At 43.0% G+C, this 20,628-nt stretch overlaps 1 protein-coding gene across 1 annotated transcript in view; it reads left to right on the top strand.

Annotated features, from left to right (window-relative positions):
* Window positions 1-13,980, top strand: part of LOC6497333 — a 29,061-nt gene extending 15,081 nt beyond the window's left edge. Inside the window, exons 6-13 of the mRNA XM_001962264.4 lie at window positions 3,668-3,847; window positions 5,430-5,569; window positions 5,820-6,027; window positions 9,055-9,273; window positions 9,458-9,690; window positions 10,113-10,251; window positions 10,500-11,552; window positions 11,855-13,980. Of these exons, the coding sequence (XP_001962300.3) occupies window positions 3,668-3,847; window positions 5,430-5,569; window positions 5,820-6,027; window positions 9,055-9,273; window positions 9,458-9,690; window positions 10,113-10,251; window positions 10,500-10,966 (1,586 nt within the window). The 3' untranslated portion in view covers window positions 10,967-11,552; window positions 11,855-13,980. The remainder of the gene's footprint in view (window positions 1-3,667; window positions 3,848-5,429; window positions 5,570-5,819; window positions 6,028-9,054; window positions 9,274-9,457; window positions 9,691-10,112; window positions 10,252-10,499; window positions 11,553-11,854) is intronic.
* The last annotated feature ends 6,648 nt before the right edge of the window (window positions 13,981-20,628 follow it).

Below are 20,628 nucleotides of genomic sequence, written 5' to 3' on the forward strand. Positions count from 1 at the left end.
GACATGTGGAACAATAGGCCTTAGAGCTTAGCACAGGCTTAGTGTCAGTGCTAATTTCAATGAGCTACAAAGGCAGCTAAAAGCCGATTAAATTAACATCATCAAACGCGAATTAGTGAGAGAACTCAACCCATCTTTTAAGGCTACATAGCCAACTGCCTACTTGCCACAAAGTTATTACAAAAGAGTGTATACAAATATTTCTATTAGCCTTGGAAACAAGTCATAATGAGCTTGTTTCACGAAATCGCATGACCCGCAAACAAGTCAAGTCCTCGAGGCGAAACAACCTTCTCTGGAAAAAGGAATTTTTTAAAAGCCTGCAACCGCGTAATCCAATCAAAAGGATTGCTGCGCCTATGTTTGTGGCACACACACACTCGGCAGCACGGCATCAACTGTGTTGCATTTCGCTGGGATTTTCCCATCCTTTTTTTTGTGAGTTTCACATGAAACTTGACTTTGTTTTTTTTTTCGGTTCGGTTCGGTTTTTAACGGCGTGTGCAATATGTACTTGGAATATATCGCGTGCAGACATAAAAAAACATACCCAGTCCAGAGCTGAACCGCAATTGAAATCGCAGACGGCGACAACTCGGGGCAGACACAAAATCCCATTGAAAGAAAAAATTAGTTACTCTGATGGCTAAAAGAAAAATCAAAAAACAAGAGTATAACTTATTGAATCCTTTTCTTTCAGTGCAGTCGTATAACCTGGCGAGGTCTTCCGAGTTTGGGTTTTGACGTTTGCACGCAATTTTCAAGTTGTTCCCGAGCCAGAAACAAGTCTGGACAAATACATTTTTCTATAATTTCCGCGACTACATGGCACGGCTACAGAACTTCCACAGCAGGCGACGATAACACAATGCCAGTTGGCAAAAAGGCGTCTAATGACAATTTGTAGCTTCGGGTCGGGTCCTTCGGGGTCCTTGGGGGCGAAAAAAAGGCGCGGAAGTTGAAAATTATTCTGCAAATTAACGCAGTGTTTGGGTCAGGGCTTCTGGGGCACTCACTGGGGGAATTGAAGGCTCTCCCAGTCTCAGTCTCAGTCACAGGAACTTTATGGCACGCCTACCATTGTCCATGAGGTGGAGAGGGACTGGAGGTGTAGACCTCTAGACATGCAACTTCTGACCGTTCAAATTTTTGCGGCCATGTCATTTGATTTGCCACGGGGAATGTGAACACGAGACGACATGGCGCATTTCATATGCAAATTAAACAAGATAAGATTCGAATGGATTGTAGTGGCAATACATTGGAACGGTAGACGGTAGATGGGTCTAGACAACTACCAGACATTTGTTGGGGGGGCCAGTGGGCGGAGAAATCAATAAACTCGTTTTATGTCCGCGCCGATTTGATTTCAACTTCGACTTGGAGCTCTCTGGCTGCAGCTATATAGCTATAGCTCCAATATGCGATTGTTAATCCCCTCAAAAGGGCACTGAAACGATTCATAATTGTTTATAAATTGTGTCCATAAATTTTGGCCACTGTCTGTCCGGCATTTGAATTCGAATCGATCTGACCGCCGCGCCGCACCTACGGGGAAACTAGGGCCGCACCCCGAATTCTCATTGGTAGCGCCACTATTTGAGACAAATGGGGCCTGGGCGGGTCATGTCATGGCCGGAGATAATCTCCGACTTTGATTTCTCAAGCGGAGCTAAACCGAAGTTCGTTATGATTTAGAAAAGGAAAAACTATAAAGCTCAGCCATTATAAATGCAGCAACTGATTAGCGTTAAGCTTAGGACTTATGGCACCGACCGATGCCCACTGCGAGGTGTCTTCGTCTATAATTTATGGATCTCTTTCGGAGACCCACTCACACACTCTTGTTGTGTGGCAATCGCCAGTTCACTGAAGAAGTTGCCGGATGACCAGGTGGAGGCAGTCTGGACACAGGTGGGATAAGCGAGAGTGTGAAATGCTTTTACCATTTTATCTTGAAGATGGGCAGCTATACTATGGAAGCCCTGCTTCTCCGGTTGAAACCCTCAATTTGGGGCATCAACAACATCGTTTTTTTTTTTGGGGTTGCGTGTCTTGCGTGTTGCAGTTGCTTCGCCCACTCCACGCACTTAAGCAAAGTCTCGTTTTATTTTGCTCATTTTTCGGCAGCTCCCCAAAATCCATTCCAGACTGTCGCGACACGCAAATCGTAAGGCAGGCTACCAGGCAGGCAACCAAATAACAAGCCAGACATACTGGTATACATATATACATCTACATATATATCCCATGAGGAGGAGTGACTGTGGCAGTTGTGCTCTTTAACCCATCAGTGCCCCCAGCCCCCCATTCCACTGCCACCGAATGTTGCGTGGCAATTGTAAAGAGCAGTGCCGTAAATGTCTTTGTAGTTAATTAAATACACCATACATTTTTTTACACTCGATTTAATATCGTGTCGGGGGCATTATCTGCCAGTTTCCGTTCTTCTGGGCATTGTAATTAAGGGCGGTTTCTCCATACAAATACCAAGGTCCGAGCCTGGGACCGGGTCCGGGGCCCGGAGTGCCTTGAATAATAATTAATATTTTTATTCGGACAACCCGCCCACCTTCCCACCCACCACACGCATGATCGATAACTCCCGTGTGCCACCGCCTACCTGAGCGCCTCGCCTTGCCTCACAATCATCATTATCTATGCCTCGTGCGGCATGTGGGATTTCGGTTTCACTTCGTGCATTAGATTCCCCCCCAACTACTAACCCCCTTAATTATGTGTAATTATGTGATTTTTGGTAATTATTGGAAAATTCCTTCGGCCTCACCAGAGTCCTGCTGCCTGTTATCCTGCTAGATACGTGGGTAGCCGTGTGTCCTGTTTACCACGTGCCCCGATTGTGCAAATAGGAATTGTAGTGAATTAGTTAAACGTGTTCTTAAGCCACCTACCACTTCAGGCCAGACCAGACCATTTTAATGGCCGTGTTTGCACTGCGTGCCAGTTCCAAATGTAATTATTTTTCAAGTTCTCAGCCAGGCAATTAGGTATAGTATTTGTTTTTGGGTGTTTGCCTCAATTTTCTTAACCATACTCTGGCACTTTCATGGAATTTGATGATCCTTTATCAAATAAAGTGCTTCGTTGTACAAAAAAACATGCCCAAGTCTCGGCTTAGCTCACCGAAGCACATTCGACTTTGACATTGAAATGGTAGATGCGGTATAATGTCACCCACACTCCTCTCGATTGGGTTTAAAAATAACCACAAATCCCAAGTGGATGCCTTAGTGGGGGAGACATTACGAAATTGTGTTTCCAGTAACCTAATATGTCGTAGGAGGTAGAGTTAAGCCTACTTAGGGGGAGGATTATATTGCAACTTAAGACTCTAAAATAGCAAATCAAAGAGTTAATCATCAGGTTATGGATCTCACATTTATTAGCATTTTTATCATCATGGTTACATGTTCTAGTCCTAAGACCTTCTAACTGAAACTCCCCTTTCAAATCTGGGAAAACCCCAACACAAGACTGCCACAAAACTTATTTCTGTCGGTTGTCTGCCTCACTTGACACGAAACACGATACAGAATGACGTGTGCCTGTGTCTCGGGTTTCTTTATTTTTGGAGTTGGAGGCCTCGGTGTCCCCCAAAGCGGCTGCACTTTAAGTTTTAATTTCCCACTTTTATTTTCCTTTGCAGAGGGCATTGTGTCGTACAGTATTCCGAAGGGAGTGCAGCGCGGCATGGAGGTGGACCTATCGGATAAGACCTACGACGGAAACGAGCAGGGCGACCGGTACGTGGATGGAATCGGCCAGCTGGTGGACGGCCAGAAGGGCAAGGACAACTTCCGGACGGACATCCATGGCTTCGGAAAGGGTAAGTGTTTGTGCGTTGGCCCCCTTTTCAATTTCAGCTTAGATCTTGCAGATTTGCAAGCTGCCGTCTGCAGCTCTCGTCGGCCCTCTTCTGCATACTAACGTCTTGGGCTTGGGCTTGGGCTTGGTCTGTGAAAAGTTGGCCCCTAGGAGCCACAAACTTTTACCATATATTCCAAATCCAAAGATTTATGGCTATGTAAAAACTGATTAACATCAAATAATTACTAAAGTTCAGCGACGGGAACGGAAAACGGCATAAGGCTAAATCGGAACGGCGGAACCCCATCTGGCCCATCCGAAATCCCAAAAATGAAAGCTCTCACTTCATTGAACATCGATGATGGCGGAGCTCTGGTGGCGGAGGCAGTCTGGGGAAAAGTTTCTGCTTTAGCAAATAATTTGCTGCACACAATAAACAAAAATAAATTATAACTTTCGACTATATTTGCTGGAGTCGCAGTAAAACTTGCCCGGATACCACCGAAAAAGCCCTCCCGCCCAGGAAAACTCCCCTTAGTCCCCTTGGCGCAGCTTGGCGACTGCCAAAAAGTAAAAATGTAAACATTATGCATATTTGATAATTTATGGCAAGACTGGCATTCATTTCCGCCCCAAACGTCTGCCAAATATCGTGAAAATAGCAAAAGCTAGCCAGTTTATTTTCAGGCATTTTCACTCTCACCGCCCCGAAAACCAAGTTCCCATCATTATTCTTGGCTGTTTGGCAAATGGCCAATAATCGAAAATATTGGCAACTTTTGGCAGGAGGAGGTGGAAAGTTTGGTCGGACAATTAGAAAGGCAGTCGCAGTTCTCGATTCACAAATCCGCATTTCACAGACACAGTCGAGACAGTGTCGTAAAAAGTCCAATTCTCTGTCTTGCCAAACTTTTGGGTGCATAATTCCACCATTTTTTTTCTTCTCCTCATTTTTATGGGGATTATTTTTGCGAACTTTTGCTGATTTGCATTCTAAGTGGGAATCAATAGTTGAGGCGAACAGTGCTAGGAGTAATGATTTAACTTCCTGGGAGCTGAAATTATATAATTCCTGGTTACAGCTTGTTTGCCATCCTCATGTATACCCCACCATTGGAGGGTTGTAGACCTTGTGGGTGCCAGCTAATATTGCATGACTTATGCAGGGAATATCCTCGGTCCCCTCCAGGGGCACTCCTGCCTAGGTCCTGCCATTTGGCCCATGCCACCATGCCCTCATACCCCCAATGTGGCCCCCAACGATATTAGGGCCATGCAAACAAAGCCGCAGCGGAAAAAATGGCTTAAATGTCGCATTGGCCATAATTTCTAGTTATACCGGAGAGAGTCTACCCCCTAGAAACTAGCCCAGACTACGCACCACCATGCCACACAGCTTGCCGTGAGCATTTATTTGTTTTGTGGCATTTGGGTAAAATTTTGGGGGCAAAATTCACCCCAAATGTGCCAAGGGGGGTATATCCAAAGCTTAAATAGCTTTACATGTCAGTGCTCCACAGGGTTGCTCTATTGATTTCCCCTTCCCGATGGACGTTGAAATGCTCATTTCATTTCATTCTGACGGTTTTTATTCGTTTCAGGATATGAATGGATTGGCTGGCGAAACGATACGCCCGGCCTGGTGGGCAAACCGGTTGAAATTGTCTTTGAATTCGATTCGGTTCGCAATTTCAGTGCCATCGTGCTCCACACGAACAATATGTTTACCAAGGACGTTCAGGTGAGTACCAATCCCCGCAATTTTCTGAAAGGTTGCCAACCTCAAAACTGCCAAAAAAAATGGTATGAGGCATGAGTCCGATGTCAGTGGTTAGCCAGTTTGATTTGTAAAGGCTTATTTTTTGGCAAAGGATTCACTGAAAAATAGTCATGCAAAAAGGGCATTCTGAATGATATTTCTCATGAAAGATTATGCCAGTTATGAGGGCTTAAAGTAATAACCACTTTGTTTTTTATATTTTTTATCTCAGGTATTTGTTCATGCCAAGGTATTCTTTAGCATCGGTGGACGCTACTTCTCCGGAGAGCCTGTGCAGTTCTCGTACATGCCCGACACCATAATGGATCATGCCCGGGATGTGACCATTAAGCTTCATCATCGTGTGGGAAAATACTTGAAAATAAATTTGTACTTTGCCGTCAAATGGATAATGCTATCGGAGATCAGCTTTATATCCGGTGAGTACACATGCAAAGCGAGTAAAATTGTCAGAAAATTGCATTTGCCGTGTCGAGCAATAAATGAGCGACTAACTCGGGCCCAGGATGTTCTACGAAGTCGAAATGCATATGTGCAAATGCATTTTTCAGCTCCATTTCACCCTCAAGTATGCGACAACGGAACTGGCGAGAGAGCGAGTGGAGAGTGGAAGCTGCAATGCATTTAACTTAACAAAGGGATAAAGCAATTTTCCAACATTTTGGGTAACAACAATGGGCCTGGGGGGATGGAGGACTCACACACATCCTCACACAGAGAAAAAAAATATAAGGATGAGGTGGACTCGGAGATATTCGTAGAGTAGAGTGAAAATTTTCTCCAGCTGGTACAATAAAGTCAATAGAATGCCCAGATCCCAGAGTACATCCCCATGCTAAATGTAAACAATCTGGAACTTTGAGGTAACTGCAGTGCCTGGCATTCGGTGTATTTTAAATTCGCATTCTCTGCGAATGCCCGGGCATGTAGTAGTAGTAGCAGTGTGTCCTTGTTCCCAATCCCGGAGTGCCAAAGTCCCGGAACATTGCCAGACAGTGCAGTGCAGCAGTGTTTTTAACCCCGTACTACAAATTACTTCATGCGAGCAAATCTGTTTGAACAGTGACTATAGACTATAGACTGTAGGATATGCAGGATCGTTTATATTCATACGCTCGTTGGTGGTGCGGATTGGCGGAAATCCCCGCTCACCAGCCTATAGGTGTAAAATCAGACTAAGGGATAAAATCCTCTAGCACTATAGAGCGTGCCGTATAAATAGGGATTTCATTTATAATACTTTTTTTGACAGATGGTACATGGCTTTGGCTCTTTCTAGGGTCACTGACAGGACCGAACAATAGGCTTATGGAGGGATGCTGATAATAAATCGATCGAATCTAAGATTTTAGGGTCAATTAGATAGGCACACATTGGAGAGGGAAGGAACAGGAAGTAAAAAGTATTCACGATTCCGTATTCAGTCCAAACAAAAGTGTATTAAAGTCCAATATAAAGATATTCAAGTTGAATCATATGACTGGAAAGTGAATGCAGGGAGCATCTGCTATTCCTTTGAATCATTTCGCTTTGAAGCAAGAGCTTTGAGCCGCGTTTTTTAAGTGATTCCAGCTAAAAAGGGAATAACACTTGACTGACGATCAGCAGCGGCATTAGACGGCAATAAGTTTAGACAGTAGCAGGGGCCAAGGATAAAGGATGTGGCTGGAGGATGGAATATGGAATATGGTTGCCGTGGCAGCAATTACATGACGAGACAAAAACCAGAAACACGGCAACCGAGCATTTGTCACGCACACAATATGTTATAGGACATGTGATGGTTTTGTTCGCAGTTCAACATGGGAAGGGGCCTGGCACTGGCTGGGCTCACTGTGGGAACTGGTGCTACGCTTCCCGAGTGGTAACCAGCTGTTTTTTTTATATATATTATTTTTTTTTTATTTTCTGTGGTACGAGTAGGAGTGTACTATAGGCCTCTGCCTCTAAGAGATGGAAACTGGGGTAAGGGTAAACAAAAGACGGAGAAGCCCTTTTCGAGGGTATGTGCGCATATTTTTATCAGGCTCAGTGCGGAGTGTATACAGATTTAACCCCAATTTGTGAGATTTGCTCGCGGTGATTGCTGCCTGTCGTTGTTGTTAAGGTTTCTAAAAATACAAAAGCTAAAAAAACAAGAAAACAATGCGTGAAGACTCTGGGGGCGCACACAAGGGGAATTAGTTATAAAAGGCATGCGACAACATCAACAAGAACTGAGAACTGAGAACTCACTACCGAGAACTGCGACCTGAGTCCTGTGTCCTCTGTCCTGAGAACTGTGGCAAAGGATATGCGGCATAATCGCCCTTGAGTCCCTTCACTCTGTGGTGTATATGATAAATGTGGCACGAAATATTTTAATTATTTTAATCGTTTTATGGCGGTTGGGCGATGCCAGATAGCCTGCACAAGAATGAAGTACGCTGGAAGAAAAGTACGGCCAACCGAAGGACAATGGGAGTTTCGAAACAAAGGACATCAGACCCATTTCTGTCTAAGGAACATAACTCAAAACAGCAGCTACAGCCTCGTCCTTCCAACTCCATTACTCCCCAAGAACCTCCCGGTTACTCGCAGCCTCCCCAGTCTCCCAGTAATTACGCCATTTACTGCCTCGCAAAAATGGGGTCAGCCACTCTGGGAACTATTTTTTGGCCAGCCAGAGCCTGAGACTGGTCCTGGGTCTGGGCCTGGGCTTGGGTAATTCATGTAAGCTAGCCTCCAAGGGGTGGCCGCCCACCCCTAAACGGTTTTGCTTTGTTGTGCCCTCAAGATGTTGGCGAGATAAATGACAACACTTTGCCATGGCACTGGACCATATGCCTTGCTTTAAAATTCCCGAGAAACATAAGCTGGGCGGTCTTTCTCTGAAGATCAAAGCAAATTCTAGACGAGCATGGCGAATGCCTAAATTTTCAGGTATCTTGACGGATAGCCGTTCTCTCAAGTAACTCGGAAGCATTACTAAATAATTCATATGAAATAGCATAGATAATTGGGGGGAGGAAATACTTATTTAAATTCAAACGAAATCAGTTAAGGGATACATTCGGAATAGAGTTACTAAATGGAAAAAAAATAGAATCCTATTTCCTTTTCCATACTTAGACTTTCCACGGCGACGCCCAGAAAAACATATTAAACTATGAGGCAAGTCTGGGGGCAGAGCTGTAGGGTTTCCCTCGACTACATAATACCCGGTACTCCTCCTTTTTATAGCAAGGCTTATACATGTCATTCCTATCTATTGTCATAAGAATATACCCTTCTACCCCACAAATACTGGGTGTAAAAAAGCGTGGCTAAAGAAATACAATTTAAGGCGTAACAGGGAAAGGAAAAACTAATCATTGGAGCACAGCTGCATACAAAAACTTCTCGAGATGAAATAAGAGAATGAACTCCTATTCAAACTGTGTCTTTTCTTTGCCCATATATTCCAGTGCCCGCTCTGGGAAATTTCACGGACGAGCAGGAGCACCGCAGTGTCCCGCCCAGCCAGACGCAGGATTCGCGGGAGTATCCGCTGCAGAGTAACGACTATCAGCACAAGCACGGAAAGAACAAGCCCGGCGGGGCGAACGGAGCAGGCGGCGAGGGCGGTGGCCTGGGAGTAGGAGGTGAATCCGGCGGAAAAAGCAAATACAACAACGGACCACAGTGTAAGTAGCTGAACGATGATGAATTCAATTAAATTTTCCGTGTTTTCCCGACTGGGCCTTTTGTTCTCGAGCGTCCTCGAACGCCAGCTAATTATTTAGTTGGACAATATTTACATTTTATTTCGTTTCGCTCAGCCAGCGTTTGTTAATTTCAATTTCAATGTGCCATGTGCTTTCGTTACAGTAATTGCACCACGCCCCATCGATCAGGAGCCGAACGACGCCAACTTCATTGGAGTGGTCATCGTGGTCCTGACGACAATTATCATCCTCCTGGTGGCCATCATCCTGTTCATCGTCTCCCGGACGAAGCGCGCCCGTGGCAGCAATGTCCTCGACGCCTTCCAGTACAGCTTCAATCCGAACACCCTCGGCGGCACAGCGGACAAACACCGACCCAATGGCAACGGCATCAAGGTGGGTGTTACGAAACTCCGGCCTGGAATTTAATAAAATTGTTCAATGTAGCGTGGAGTTTTCTCTCCTATTTTTTTTCCACCCGAGCTTAGTCCTTAGTCCTACGTGCGTCCGTACACACTGTCATTTATTTAATGGCACTTTTCCCCGATCCAAAGAAATGTGATGGGTGTTGCAGGTCAAGCCTCAAAGTGCCAGGGAATTTTAAAGTTCATTTCCACAAAAAAAATCCAAGATTAAGTCTGCTAAGCTTAAAGAAATCTAAGGTTGAGTTTAATCTTCGGGGTTTTTTGGGGCAAGACAGTTGAGCTTTCAATTATTCTCCAAGGGAATAACCTAACTCCAGAGTCTAGAGCCTTGCTGTATCTTAGTTATATTATATATTAATACCTTTACCTTTTTATTTTCTTTACCGTCCACAGGCCAGTGCCGATGACAACGATTCAATTGGCAAGAACAGTCTCTACCACGAGCCCTTCAATGTGAACATGTACACCAGCGGCGTGAATGGCTACGCGGCGGTTAATGATTTGCAGTGTAATATGACGCCGGACTATACAGGTGAGTAAGCCCCCCATTTACCCACACACTGCTCTCTTTCCCCTCCTTGCCACACCTTCCCCCTCTGCGCCTCTATAATCACCCTCCCAAGTGCGGTAAATCCTCTGTCGCATTTCCGCTGGATGTCGCGTGAAGAGCCATATTTTATGGCGTCGCCGGCGACTGAAGCCAAAAACATTTTTCTGGCCATTTCCCCCACTAAATAGACTTTCTCCTCGCTTTTTTCTTTACACGTTGCTGCCGCACAGATGTGCCGGAAGGTGGCTACGCGGTGCCCCACATGCAGGATTACATGCCCTCCTCGAAAATGGGCGTGCCGACTGGGCCGGGTGGCTACATGAATGTGCGGCGCACGCCACCGCCTCCACTGAGCAGCATCTTCCCCCGACCGCCCACCGTGCCCCCGCCGCCCATGGAGAAGTATTATGCCACCACTGCCATCTTCAAGCCGCTCAAGGGACCGGGCTCGGAGCGGAGCGGCAGCAGCAACACAAACACGGTGAGCAGCGGCGGTGGCAAGAGCAGCCACAGCCACAATAGCCAGGAGCACAGCGGCATCTATGACGATGGCATGGGCACCATGAACTCCCAGTCCACCGCCCCGATGATCAATCCGTACAGCAGCGGGAGCAGCTCGGCGGCCGGCGCGGCGGCGGCAGCGGAGTTCCAGCGTGCCAGGACGTACAACTTCCGCAGCTATCCCGACAACCTTTAGTTCGAGACCTCGCTCAAGTTGGCAGCCGAGGCAGGATACGGTCCCGGTGCCGGCGGCGGGCTAGGTGGTGGTGTCAACGGTGGCAGGGGAGCCGAGTTCGGCCCCACCTCCAAGCGGCCTGCCGGAAGCACCACCATGCCAAAGAAGCCGCAGCACCTAAGCCTGGCCAGCACCACATCGGCTGGTAGCAGCAAGCCCAAGTATAGCCTTACCCTGCACAACGGCAAGCATGGACCAGGCGGGGGTGGAGTCGGCAGCGGTAAGAACCCTCAAGCCGCCACCTTGCAACAGCGGCAACATGTCAAGGCCCTGCGGCTAACGCGCGAAGCGGCAGAGACTCCGGCCTACAGGCTACCCGCTGGGCTGGCACCCGGAGCCGGACGTTCGCCCTCCGAGGAGGCGGGGCCGGTGCATCTCAAGGCTGCCAACGGCGAGGATTCGACTAAGTCAAATGGAAACGAGAGCACTGCAGGATGCAGAGGCGAGAATGGATCTGGAGGCGGAATAGCGAACGGCGGTGTCGTCAGGACACAAAACAAAAGGCTGTGGTATAATTGATGAAAACCCCACATTGAATGGATTTGAGGTGAGAAAAAGGATCAAATATCCTTACATATAAGGGGGTACAGATATTGATAATATTTTAATTTAATTCAGTATTTGATATCATGTTAAGATGAAAAATTTTCAGTGTAAGAGCTAAAGTAGATGGCCCTTTCATTTGAAAAAGGGTTTAATATAAAAAGGTATTTTTTCTTTTTATATCCTTTAAAAGGATTTGGGCTAAATTTAGAAATACTCTTTGGGATATTGAATAAGCACTTCCTTTGAATAAATTCCTTTGAATAACCATAGCTATTCCCTTTGCTTTTTATCTCCATTTTATAGCACCGACACTCTACCGGATATCTGATTGAAACGCAACAAGAACAACCAGTTAATGCAAATGCTAGATATGTTGGGTCTTAACCCCACAATGCACAACAAAAAAAAATAATAAAAAACAAAAAGCATCGGAACAATTAAACCCACTGAGCAAACCAGAAACAAATCGAATCGAAAACGAAATCATTTCGCCTACCAATCATATATATATTGTAGGGCCGAGAATATGCCAACGAACGTATGTAGGTAATGGATACTGTCTAGAGATCACCCTGTAAATATTCGAATATAGCGAAAAATACACATAAAAACAAAAAACAAAAAGAAGCTGAATTTTAAAACAAAATGAAAACCCGGTGCATCGTAGTCAATGTGCAGAAATCATGAGCAACAATATATATTGTATATGAATCAATAAAATATTCAAACGAATTTAAGGTCTAGCATTTAGCGACATCATTTGGTTATAAAAACGATGAATGGAAATATTAAAAATTGAGTAAATAGACATAGGACTAACTAGATTATGATATAGTTCAACTGATTTGTAGTACCTTTTCGAGAAAGAACACTGAAAATCTGCAAAAACTATCTCTTTACATGCCTGTGAACCTATACTACCCCTGATATAATAAAAGATAACTATCTCAGACCCCCCCTAGACACACACTCGGACACAACACATACACACCCATTCTCACACACACACACACTCAAGTCCCACTGTAAATTTCTGTGTATAAACTTAGAAAAAGTATCCGCGAGATACATAGATTTTTTGCTATAGATGAAAACGCGCCGCGTCGAGCAAGTTTTTGTAGAGGAAACGTCAACCGAGAACGAAAGGATTATAAGGATGATATGATACGATAGTATGATAAAATTGTAACGGAATTTAACGGACCAAGAGAGCGTGCAGAGCGACGTCGCCTAAACCAATTAAAATGAAGTTTTCATCAATGATTTGTGATTCAATATTCAACTACTTATAGAGATGCAGGAGCAAGTATTTAGTTCTTATTGCTAACTTTAATTTATCGAAACGTACTACCCAAAATGACTCTGACTATAAAACGAAAGCACTATGAATATTTAAAACGAAACGAAAAACACGTAAATCTATATATATTTAATAATAATGGATAATCATGTATATGTTCCTTTTTAATTTAATGCGCATAAGTATCACCATAAAATGTAATACTAGTTAAAAAAAAAAACAACAACGTAGTAGCTTCGTAGTAGTTTAAAAAAGCATCAGCAAAGATTACAGCGTTTTATACAAACAGAAGCTTAGGCAAACAATAGGCGTGTTTCAAATAGCATTTAAAGTAAACAAAAAAACAAAAACACTCCACACTGCAAACAATTTCACGGCGAAAAGTAGTCAACAACAAAAAAATAAATAAATAATAGTAGAAAATGAAAAGAAAGTAAATAAAACACAAAACAAAAAAAGAAAACACTTAAAAACGCAGACAAATTATTCGAAATGTTTGTGAAACATTTTTCCAAAGTTTTGACGAGAGATCGTTGATGAAACATAAGCATTAAAGATAAACGAGCTAAAATTAAGCAACAAGTTACAAAATATTTCAAAATATTTAATAAAATTAGGCTCTGAAATAAGTCTGTACGTATTCCTCAACATTCTGCACAATTTCTTAACTTTCTAATCTTCTTTTGCACTTGATGTTTGCCAAACACTGCCCCCACTAATTCACAAAACATTGAATATTCAATGCTACACTGGAAAAAAACGTTATTTTACTGATGACAAAACAAACACACACACACTATCGAGCAAAACCAATCACGAACCTACCTACAAGACTTGTGTAAAATAAAACGTAAACAAAATGCTAAATAAAACGTTTAGATATTAAGTTAAAAAAATACATTTTGTAAAAATTAATAGGAGTACACTGTACAAAATTATAAACTAATGTAATGGTTATGCGTTCTTTTGGAAATCAAGGCAAAACTCATAAAAAGAATATATGTTTTTTTTCGGTGCGCTTGTCAGTTGATTTCCTGAACAATTTTATTTCTAAATTAATTTAAATGCATTTATTATGTGTACATTTTTCAAAAGCAAATATATAGTATTCAATTATTTAAAGCAAAAACTTTAAAGAGTGTTTCATTAATGGGGATTATAATGAAATGGAATCTAGAAAATTTTCCCATGATTCTTACAAATCGGAGAAGTAGCTTGTTTTGTTAGGAAATACTATATCATCCTTTGGAACGCTAAAAATATACATCTTTCAAGGAAATACATTATGGGATATCTGTGAGGATTGGATATTGTCATCGGGCTGTCAATGGGAACTTGCAGTTCAAAGCAGACGAGTCAACATTGTCAATTCACTGATATTTTTGAGGAACTAAACAAACAGAAATACTTCGCCAAGATAAACAAATACCAATCAACGAGGTCTGTAAACAACCTCCCAAGGCATACCATCCAGAGACTGCCAAACTCCAGTTCATCGATCTATGGGAGTCATCCTTTGGGAGCTGCTTTACGAATATAAACATACTGTTTATATAGTACAGAAGTCTCTCGAGGTCCCCCGAGGCATTAATCAGAGCACTTGCACCATAGTGTTGTGGACCCGCCTCCCATTTTCCCTTCATAAGGATGGATCAATGACCGTTCATTTGACATCTGCTTTAATTCCACGCCAATTTCAATTGAAAGCGAAAATCGAAAATAACATGATTACTGGGGAACTGACCGCAAATCGACAGTCGACAGTCGATGGCCCACAAAAAGGGGTGTGTGGCCAGAGACGGGATGCCAGCGAAATGCTCGGGGAAACGATTAAATCAAGCATAATAAAATAATAACATTTTCCACCTTTTCATTTCATTGGCGGGGACAACAACTCAAATACTTGGCCGTCCTTTAATTGACACTTTCGATTGCTCGCAACGAGCACATGAATCCATTCACGACCGGATGAATGGCCATCACGCTGAATGACAGACATCCATTTTGTGGGCCATTCTTCCTGTCTCACCTGTCAAACATTCTCTGCGAAATTAGTTGAAAGCCATTACAAATGGGGGGAAAATGGAAAATGTTTATCCATTGGGCCCGTGTTCGTTTTTCTGCACTTGACTTTTAGATGCTTTTGTGAAAAAGGACAAATACAAAAAAGTCGTGAAAAGGTCTCTCACATTGTCTGTCAGCTTTGTCATTTTGTGACACAAGCCAGAATTAAATGATTTTATTTACTTTCCTCTTTTTTCCACATAGCCCTTTCGATTTTAAGCTAGTTGTTCACTTTATAGGAATTCAATTTGATGAAAACGCTGACGATTACCGTCCCTTTGAATAACTCTATATATCGCATTATGTTTCCCTTTCAAAAAAAAGTGACAGTATAGGGTGGACTTGTACCCTGGAAGGGCTGAAATTTCGTGGAACAATTGATCTGTCAATGTGACAATTCCAAAAAGGGTGTGAAGCATGCTAAAAGCCTTAACAATTTATATTACTATCAACGTTGACTACCGTAACGACAAATAAAGTTTTTTTATGTTACGATTTTTATCTCACATCAAGCATAAAACCAAAATAGAAGAGGGGTATATAAAAAATTGAAGATACAAACCATTAGAGTAAATAAAATTATATAATTTGATAGGCGTTGACGATAAAATTGACAGCAATATTCATGATTCATCTGATATTCATACCCAGTACTGCAGACCCTTTTCATATCTGACTTCAAAGATGTTATAGAAATTTCTGTTGCCTACATTTCGGGATAGGACTTGCAAAAACTTCTTCAAGCTAAATTAAAGTTAATATAAATTGGATATCCCCAAAACCTATTAAGTCATAAAGACAAAATCTATTACTTTTCTTGAACTAAGACCCTTAGTTAACCATAAAATTCGAAGAAATTAAATTTATTAGAAGAACAAACGAATGCCAACGTTTATTTAAATAAGAGGTTAGAAGGGTTGGAAGGACAGTCAACTGTACAAAGGACCTAAAACATGAGGGTGGGGCAGTGGGGCGGCAATTAATGCACTCGAATCTCGAGTTATGTAAGCTGCACACGGCCTTTTGATAGCTGGGTAAACAAATACAGACTGACTCAAAGGAAGTTGGCAAGGACGTGTGCCAGGAATCAGCAGCTGATAAGCTTGTCAAGATGGAGTGGGCGGTAGAACGTGGCATGCTGTATACTGCATGCTGCATACAACTCAATGCCAATAGATATGCAAGGTAGTTGCTAGCAAATCGACAGACTGGACGTTTGTCAAGACTGGGAAGGGCAAACACAAACAAAAGGCATACGGATGCAGATGATGGGGGCGTAACGAAGGGAAACAGTCAACACATCAATTGCATTAGTTACAGTGGCCACCGCACACAGACGAACGCTCGACTACACACATTACTTTGTTTTAGGCGGTTCCGAGACGGGTGTCCGGCAGTCTTTTCCATACAATTAGGACACCCTCCCTCCAATCTCCGGCCATTGTGTACTCTGTTGACTTCAATTTATATATCCATGGAAATCTGATTTAAATGCGAGGATGAGGGTAAATTATATAGATTTCTGGGTGAGCTCTTTACAACTTAACACCTAGGGATATATGGTTGTATCCGAATGTATAGAGTAGGATATAAAGGAATTATCTCCATAAATAGCAACGTCAAATAGGGGTATGGGATGCGTAAGTCAATTCAGATTCGTCAAACTGATTTTATAATATATGTACCCGGTACTCGTATTAAAACTTTAGCTTATATTATTCTGCCAGCATTCTATTATATGTATATCGTATGTATATTTAATTTATTCGTTTTAATATGTTTCGTTGAGTTTATCCCTTTTATTGCTTGTTTTGGGATTTTCATTACGACAATGACATGGTAGGCATTGACACAGACGGCATGGACCTCCGCGGAATACGCCTGGTCCTTGGCCATGTTTATTTATAACTTGCAATTGTAATTAGGATTACTTTTTACTTATTTGCACAGCCTGCCAGTCCTTGCCGAGGACAATAACGAGCCACAACGAGATTGCGCATCCAGCATAAAAAACATGTTTCACCATTTTTACGCCGCGGACTTTCTCCGGATGGCGAATGGTGGGTATTAAAGTATTTGTCCATGAGGCTTAGTTGGCAGAAGTCCGCCGCAGAGTGCACAGAGGTTCATATCTGGTTAATAGGATACTTATGATGATACTTTGATAAAGGTCTCATAAGTAGAACAGCTGCTGCCGCTGCTGGTGTGGATTTGGGCGAAATAATTGAATGGAAGGAATCCAAATGGGTCGTAGGATAGCGAGTGGATGTGGAAGTACGAGTAAAAGGATTACAACTATCTGTTATTTTCTTACCAAAATTACTCAACTTGATACACATTGTCTAACAAAAAAGTTGTATATTGTTTTATTTAATAATATTTTTGTGATAATGTTTCCTAGCACTTTCCAAATTACCTTTCCCCTTCGGGTCTCTGATTAAAGTGCCAATCATTTCAGTCACTTTCTGGCTAAAAATATTTCGGTCATAGGGGCAATCTCGCTAATCATGTGCTTAACCTTCGAATTTATTATACTCCGGCCAAACTTAGACAGCCAGACCCGCTGGGAAAACTACGGCAAATCCTAAAAAATGGTTGCGTAAAAAGTGTGCGTGCTCAAAAACCGATCTGTGTGATTAATGAAGAGGCGCAACCCTCTCAGAAAACAAAAAAAAAATGGGAAAAACAACGAGCTCGAGCAGGAACTTCACTCCACGTGCTATTCCGAGGAAATTAGTATGAGAAATTAACAAGTGGCCGCCATTGGTAATGTCAGCTTAGCGAACGGATTCCCCGAGTAGCCGGCTAATGTATGAACTTAATCCCACCGAAGCGTCGGGTTGGGTTTTGGGAAGAGTCACCAACTCTCGTGGGTTTCAGGATTACGGCGAGTGGAAAGGATATGGTTCGGGGCTAAGAGCACACAACGATGGTCTGTGGATGATCACCCCCTGCCCTCGACAGAATTGACTATCATCGCCGGCATTGACATTCACTTTTTACAAGGTTGTTTTTCGGGTTTCGGTTCACACTTGCCACGTGCAACCCGTCGACTGTCGTCCTGTCCCGTCCCGTTGCCACTTTTCGGCAAATGTTTGCTCTCCATTTGTTGTCATTGGCTGCTTTTTCCCTGGGACATCCATCGACTGCAGTGGCCTCAGTTAATTTGGTCTGGCCAAAGCGCTTTAACTCCTGTTTCGTCCTGCACTCCGAGGTCCTCGCTCCTCGGCTACCTCGACAATTTGTACAAATGCATTATTTTTATTTCCACTGCTGCGTCCCTTTTCCCTCAGGCACCCCGCACCCCTTGGCCGACTAAGCCGTATTGCCTTTTGCATTTAATCGCATATAAATTATTATTTTTTCTTTTTTCCAAACACATATACGCTTTTCCATTTCCATTTGTATTTTTCCATTATTTCCGCTGCGCTGTGCTTTGTTTCTCCTGTTTTTGGCTCTTCAGGCGCCCCTGCCAAAACATCCCCGATTTCTCCCCGGCGAGTCCCAGTCCCAGGTGTATTTGTTTGATATATTGCGCAGTTATTGCACGGAAAACTCGTACCTCCCTCTCTGGGTCCGGGTTCGGGTCCGTTTCGTCCCGGCCCGGTCCGCCTTTAGGATTTGGGAACGCATCATGTGTGCGACGTATGTTGAAATTTCATACGCTTCAGTGTTTGTTTTTAGTTTTTCAATTTGCAAAATTAATTTAATGCAATTAAATTGGGTTATATCGAAATGATCGTTTAAAGGCGACGTTATGATGTGCTTTTTGGGAGGTTAATGAACTTTTCAGTAATAAATTGAATAGATTTCATAGATGGAATCTAATTTCTGTTAGTTTCTCTGACTTTATGTAATATATAGTTTATATTTTTCCTTATTTATAAACTGCTGACATAACTTCCCCTTTTGCAGAACTTTTGCAGATCCAGCATTTTCGATTAAAAGCCACTTAATGACTTCGTAATCAATACTTCCCTCGAATCAATTAAAGTGTCCAACATATGCCAGCATCGACAAATTTTCTCATATATTTATTTATACAAACATTGTGTAAACAACATGGACTTGCCCTGCAAAAAAAAACATTTGACAAAAACAAACCCGAATCGGTAGTAAATTATGGCAAAAATTTCAATCACCCTTCGGCATTAGCTGTGACAACTTCCATTTCGCGTGTTAAATCCGAAAATGGATTGGAGTCTCCTTTGATTCTGTGGCAACAATTAAGTTTCCACATGAGCAGCTTGTAATGTGCATCTGATTTGGAACATCTGTTTTCATTTTCCAGAGCTCCTTCGGCCTCATGGCCAAAGGGCAATGAAAAGGAAATGATACAGACGCCGTCGCCTTCTAAATTTGGAATTGAAAGTGTCAAAAACTATAATTCGTAGAGGTCTCAGATCTCCTTCATCTTCGTGGAAAAACATGAGGTTTTTTGCAGGCGCTTTTAATGGCTTTTCCCCCCTTTTTATTTTCGAGTCACTGGCACTTGCGATTTCCATATTCACATCGGTGTTAATAAGCCGCAGCCACTTAAAAATCTGCAAAAAGCAAAAGATTCCGCGACTTTAATTGGCTACGTAACAAGATGGAAATTAAAATTGTGCCTTTGATGCAAAGGGGATGTACAGAATACGAACAACATTTTAATGATTGAGTGCTGGTTACCTCAGACATGCCTTGTGGAATGATTTTTATTCACCAACATTACCATTAAAGCAATCTCCCTTTCAAAAATGTTTGTAAACAATCTGGTATTTTCTTAGCCTATTTACGGTCCCCCCACAACATTATTCAGGGCTGTCTTTCACCGTGAAAATAAAATTGTTCAAGGCTGGTCAGGGCTAATCCTTAAAGCATGTCTGGCACTTCCCATTTCAGAATGCCATTCTCCGGGTAGCCAGCGGATGGAAAATGGACATAGGGATCCGCCGGGGTGGAGAGGCGGTGGGCTAGGAAGGCGTCGTCGACGACAAGTCGCCAAAACACTTTGGTTGCTCATTAAAATTCATCCACGCAGATTATTAACATTTGCATCTAATTTGCATTCGTAAGATACATGGCCGACAATTATGCGGCATATATCGGTGACCGGGGGGATGGGAGGACAAAAGGCGACTTCACCCTCCCTTCACTGTAGGGGAGGGGAGGGTAGGAGGCCTTTCTGCTCCAAACTTATTTATGCATACGTTTCCACTATCAAAATGTCGCCAAACAACCACACCCAACAACACACTCACTTTGCCAGGCTGCATAAATTAGGCAGCCAGCGCGGTAGCGTCGGCGGAGGTAGGGGAGTTAGGTTCTTGAGTCTCCGGCAAAGAGGTCACAAATTCATCGGGGTTAAGTGTAATTAAATTATCAAATTATTGCCAAGTCTTAGGTTGCAGTTTATAATCTGGCAAGCCAGCAATCTTCCTCCGTCCTCTGTCCCGTGTCCCGTGTCCTGCGTTGTACGCCCCATCCATCCAGCTCGATTTATGCATTTATCCTTGTCATTGTTTGGGCCATAAACAGGCATTAGGCAAAGTTTCAATTAGCTGGCGTTAAGTGGCCTCTACGGCTTTAAGCGTTGGCCAATAGTTAAAACTTTAATCAAGGGTGGTAAATCAAATTGATAGACCCGCACCGGAGACTCACTCGTGTGGAGTTTGCAAACTGGCTCGACTTTAAGAGATTCCCAAGTAAACCGCACGGTTGGCCACACACG

The sequence above is a fragment of the Drosophila ananassae genome, chromosome 3R (genome assembly GCF_017639315.1).
Source record: "Drosophila ananassae strain 14024-0371.13 chromosome 3R, ASM1763931v2, whole genome shotgun sequence".
Classification (NCBI taxonomy): domain Eukaryota; kingdom Metazoa; phylum Arthropoda; class Insecta; order Diptera; family Drosophilidae; genus Drosophila; species Drosophila ananassae.